The sequence below is a fragment of the Nansenia antarctica genome, assembly GCF_963989245.1.
Source record: "Nansenia antarctica genome assembly, chromosome: 3".
NCBI classification, from domain to species: Eukaryota; Metazoa; Chordata; class Actinopteri; order Argentiniformes; family Microstomatidae; genus Nansenia; species Nansenia antarctica.
Window position 1 is genome coordinate 62,079,081 of NC_137688.1, and position 5,516 is coordinate 62,084,596.

Consider the following 5,516-nt stretch of genomic DNA (forward strand, 5'->3'; position numbering starts at 1 on the left):
ACTCTGATGAAAGAGGAACGCTCTAGAACGCCTGGCGCCATTTTGTCTGTTTTTCCTGCCTGACTGTGTGATGGAGCTGCTGGCTCTGCGGCCCACGCTCGCTAACCCTGCCTGCCTCACCACCCAAAGCTGACGACCTAGCTCTTTAGCTTGGCAGGCTAGTGCTGTCGTGTGGTGCGTCGTAGGCGACCCGGGTTCAAACTCTGTGGTTTGTGTGCTAGCTCGCTGCGTGTGTGCTAGCTCGCTGCGTGTGTGCTAGCTGCGTGTGTGCTAGCTGCATGTGTGCTAGCTGCGTGTGTGCTAGCTGCGTGTGTGCTAGCTGCATGTGACTCAGCACCAGTATCCTGTTGTCCGTGGGAGGAGGCCTGGACCGCGCCTCCTCAGTCCATCCCATGCGGTCCAGAAAGCCCCCCGTCCTCCGTTTCCTCCACCAGCCTCCCCCCCCCCCCCCCCGACACTCTCCTACTGAGAGGCGTCGGCTGGAACCTGCGTTAGCGGATGTCGTGAACAGTCGTGGTCGTCATGGAGACGGGAGATGTCATTTAGCGTGTCTGAACTCCCAACAGGAACACAAAGCAAGAGGTATGTTGTTGTCCTCCTAGCGGTGACCTACGACCCCCGGCTAGCGGTGACCTACGATCTCTCGCTAACTCTCTGTCCTCTCTGTCGTCGTGAGTGAAGGGGGGGGGGGGGGTCTAGGGGTGGGTGGGGGGTGGGGGGATGTTGGGGGAGGGGGAGGGGAGAGGGGGCGCAGGGGGGGGGGGGGGGGTGGGGGGTGTTAAGTCTCATTGGTTGTTCAGGTACCCCAGCCTCCGGCAGAGTATCTCGAAGATCTCGGCGACGCAGAGGAGCACGGTGATGACGGTGAAGGTGTACATGGCGCTCAGGAAGATGGTCTTCTCAAAGTGTTCGGGCACCATGCACTTGGTGACGTTGAAGGCCTTCTCCAGCGCGCTGGCGTCGCACCGGAACACCGCCAGCACCAGGAAGCCGAACAGGTGGCTCTGCAGCCAGAAGGCGATCACCTCCAGGATGATGCGCAGCAGCACGGAGATGATGTAGAACACGGTGTAGATGGGCCGCTGGAGGATCTCCTCCTGGTCGATGTTCTTACACGCCGCGTACAGGTGGAAGACCGCGCCCGGGACCAGGACCGTGACCAGCTGTAAGGCCCAGAACACCTGGAGGGGGAGGAAAGAGGGAGGGAGGGGAGGAGCTTACTGGTTAGGGCTGTAAGGGGAGGGGAGGAGGGAGGAGCTTACTGGTTAGGGCTGTAAGGGGAGGGGAGGAGGGAGGAGCTTACTGGTTAGGGCTGTATGGCCCAGAACACCTGGAGGGGAGGGGAGGAGCTTACTGGTTAGGGCTGTAAGGGGAGGGGAGGAGGGAGGAGCTTATTGGTTAGGGCTGTATGGCCCAGAACACCTGGAGGGGAGGGGAGGAGCTTATTGGTTAGGGCTGTGAGGGGACGGGAGGGGAGGGGCTTACTGGTTAGGGCTGTAAAGGGACGGGAGGGGAGGGGCTTACTGGTTAGGGCTGTATGGGGAGGGGAGGAGGGAGGAGCTTATTGGTTAGGGCTGTATGGCCCAGAACACCTGGAGGGAGGGGGGAGGGAGGAAGGGAGGGAGGGAGGGAGGGAGGGAGGGGAGGAGCTTACTGGTTAGGGCCGTAAGGCCCAGAAAACCTGGAGAGATGGAGGGAGGGAGGGGAGGGGAGGAGGGGAGTCAAAGGGAGGGGAGGGGAGGGGAGGGGAGGGAAGAGGAGGGGAGGGGAGGGGAGTGGAGGGGAGGGGAGGGGAGGGAAATGGAGGGGAGGGAAGGGAATTCTAACAGCAGTGAAGTCTTTCAATCTGGCTTTTCAAAGTCTTTTCAAATTAATTAAATTTTTTACACAAACCACAGAAGAACTGTTGTTATCATATTATGCTGATCTGGACTCTGGAGTTTTAATTAATTATCTCTGGTTCTTCACAAAGGCCTTGTTTTGGGACCAGCCACCTTAGACAAACGCAGACTGCGGTTCTGATGACAGTGATGGGTTCAGTTCCGGCTGGGTGGGCTGTGTGGACCTGTTGTTTCCATAGTAACGGCTAATAGGTCCAAACAAACACACACCAGGAGAATTCTCCCGGGAGGTGGGCCGGGACCAGGGGGGGAGGCCAGCGGAGGTAGAAATCGGAGGACGGGGCTCATTGTAAACACACGGGACGGAGTGAGGAACATCACGTTCTAACTTCACGTTCCTCATCGCAATGAGCAGCCCGTCCTCCGATTTCGACCTCCCCCAGCCTCCCCTGGTCCGGCCCCCCAGTCAGCCAGGCCAGAAGGGGGCAGCGGGGGACAGCGGGGGGGGCGTACCTGAGGTGTTATGGGCCTGAACTGGTTGTAGCAGTAGAGGTTGAGCTCGCGGCGGTCGGGGTCGCAGCTGAAGTGCAGCGCCTCGTTGCCGTAGACAGCGAAGCCCAGGACGCCCAGGAAGAACATCCTCACGCTGCCGAAAAACAGCGTGTGGAACTGTCCTATCACCGTGGGAGGCCTGAGCTGCACACACACACACACACACACACACACAGGAGCACACAAACACACACACACACATTTTAGTATCTTTATTTGCGTTCACATTTTACAATAAAATTCTTGAACACAAACATTAGTAGCTGCATCAGCATAGGACACTCGGTTGCTCAATGTGTTTCAGTCTGAGTCTAAGGGTACAGGGTACACACACACAGGAGCACACACACACACACACACAGGAGCACACACACACACAGGAGCACACACACACACACACACACACAGGAGCACACACACACACACACACACACAGGAGCATACACACACACAGGAGCACACACACACAGGTGCACACACACACAGGAGCACACACACACACACACACGCACACACACACACACACACAGGAGAACACACACACAGGAGCATACACACACACAGGAGCACACACACACACACACACGCACACACGCACACACACCCACAGGAGCACACACACACACACAAACAAACACGAGCACAAGCACACAAACGCACGCGCATATGCACACATACGCACACACACACACACAGACACACACACACAAACACATGTGCACATGCACACATACGCACACACAAACAAACAAACAAACAGAACACACACACACACAAAGGAAAGGCCGTCAAACAGCAGTTTTTTTGTGTGTAAAAAGCACCTGTTCCACAGGTGGTCTACAGCAGTTTCAACTTCACAAAGTAGAAGAACCATGAAAGAACATCAAATCAACCCCCAACCCCCCCGGATCAACCATGTACCAACCCCTGTCACCTCAACCCCCCCCGGATCAACCATGTACCAACCCCTGTCACCTCAACCCCTCTGGATCACAACTCCCGTCATCTCAACCCCCCCCCCCCCCATCACAACGCAAGTGAAGGAGCCACGTTCATCACATGTTACTAGTACACACGAATAACACCGACCAATGGGAGGAGAGCATTAGTAATACATCGCAGACCTATTTATTGAGGTTCTCTTACTTTGTCTTCCGTCAGGGCGCTAGTGATTTACTATTCTGCCAGAGAAACCAACTCAACTTCACTGAGATCACCGTGTGGGGGGGTGAGGGGGGGGACCATACTTACACATCCTTCGTAAAAGTTCTTTATGTAGTTTAAAGACATGAGTTGGCCGCTTTTCTCCCCTGGTTAACTACAGTGCACCTCGGGGCATCGTCGGGCATCATTCTGAGGCTGATGTCCTCTGGCCGCGGAACAGCCGCGTCAATGCATATTTCTCTTTTATCAGCGGTGCCTTCATCAATGTACTCACTCAGTAGAAAACACACAACAGGAGCGGAGACAAAGCGGGGGGTCATGTGGTCACGGACATAATCCTCGTTCGACCGAGTCAGCGAAAAAAACAACTCTTCTGGCGCACAAAGGGCGTGGGGGGGGGGGGGGTAGGGGAGGTAGGGAGGGTAGGGGAGGGGAGGCGAGGGGGGAGTAGGGGAGGACCAGGGGAGGCGAGGGAGGATAGGGGAGGCGAGGGGGGGTAGGGGAGGCGAGGGAGGATAGGGGAGGCGAGGGAGGATAGGGGAGGCGGGGGGGGGGTAGGGGAGGACCAGGGGAGGCGAGGGAGGATAGGGGAGGCGAGGGGGGGTAGGGGAGGACCAGGGGAGGCGAGGGAGGATAGGGGAGGCGAGGGAGGATAGGGGAGGCGAGGGAGGATAGGGGAGGACCAGGGGGGGGGGTAGGGGAGGACCAGGGGAGGCGAGGGAGGATAGGGGAGGCGAGGGGGGGTAGGGGTGGACCAGGGGAGGCGAGGGAGGGTAGGGGAGGCGAGGGAGGATAGGGGAGGCGAGGGAGGATAGGGGAGGCGAGGGGGGGTAGGGGAGGACCAGGGGAGGCGAGGGAGGGTAGGGGAGGCGAGGGAGGATAGGGGAGGACCAGGGGGGGTAGGGGAGGACCAGGGGAGGCGAGGGAGGGTAGGGGAGGCGAGGGAGGATAGGGGAGGACCAGGGGGGGTAGGGGAGGACCAGGGGAGGCGAGGGGGGCTAGGGGAGGACCAGGGGAGGCGAGGGAGGGTAGGGGAGGCGAGGGAGGATAGGGGAGGACCAGGGGGGGTAGGGGAGGACCAGGGGAGGCGAGGGGGGCTAGGGGAGGACCAGGGGAGGCGAGGGAGGGTAGGGGAGGCGAGGGGGGCTAGGGGAGGCGAGGGAACAACACGCGTCTGGACACAATAGGCGCAACTTAAGGCCGTGTCGTTTCACACTTCAACTGAATCATTAGAGATTTAAAAAAATATCTAGAAATATATTTTTTAAAAACATAATGATCCATCTGAACACTTCGTTTGGACTTCAGTTAATTTTGAATTCCATCGATGCATTTTTAATGACAGTTGTGGCGATAGTACACAGGCCTGGCTGATAAAGTAATCAATCTGAAAAGAACCGTTTTAAACGAAGTTTTACAACTTGTTAATCATATTTAATTAGGCCTACTTCAGGACAGACCCACGGTAGCATTTTAACTCGCAGGAGGCTAAACGAATAAACTTTTACGCAGTGGAAAAAGTTGGGTTTCCCCTCCGGTAACGGGACGGTGTCCAAGTGTCCCCACCACCTCCACACAGTACAGATACGGTGTCACCACCTCCACACAGTATACAGACACGGTGTCACCTCGAACACGGGTGAAACAAACCCTAACCCTAACTCTAACACGGGTGAAACAGGGTTAGGCTCTAAATCAGGTAATAAAATCAAGTCCACACACCAACCGTAATCCAGGCGGCGTGTTGTTCATTCCGCCTCTCGGTCAGAGCTCGGCTCCTAAACTCACGCCGCTTCGTCTCCCTGACGGACAGACCTGCGGGGACAGGACCATGCTGCATGCACTGGTGTCACACATCAAACCACAAACCAATAAGCAAAGCATGAGTGAGTGAGATCAGGCATTTGGGGGCCAGTGAATAGAGAGGCGCGTTGCGGACAGAGGAGATAGAGACAACAC

The 5,516-nt window shown here is 57.0% G+C and overlaps 1 protein-coding gene across 1 annotated transcript; it reads right to left on the reverse strand.

Annotated features, from left to right (window-relative positions):
* Positions 1-785: 785 nt before the first annotated feature.
* On the reverse strand, positions 786-5,309 carry gje1a (gap junction protein epsilon 1a; the record flags this gene model as incomplete). The annotated part of the gene is made up of 3 exons (XM_080526879.1): positions 786-1,181; positions 2,355-2,537; positions 5,280-5,309. 3 exons carry the CDS (start codon positions 5,307-5,309, stop codon positions 786-788), a joined length of 609 nt encoding a protein of 202 aa, XP_080383005.1.
* Between the last annotated feature and the right edge of the window lie 207 nt (positions 5,310-5,516).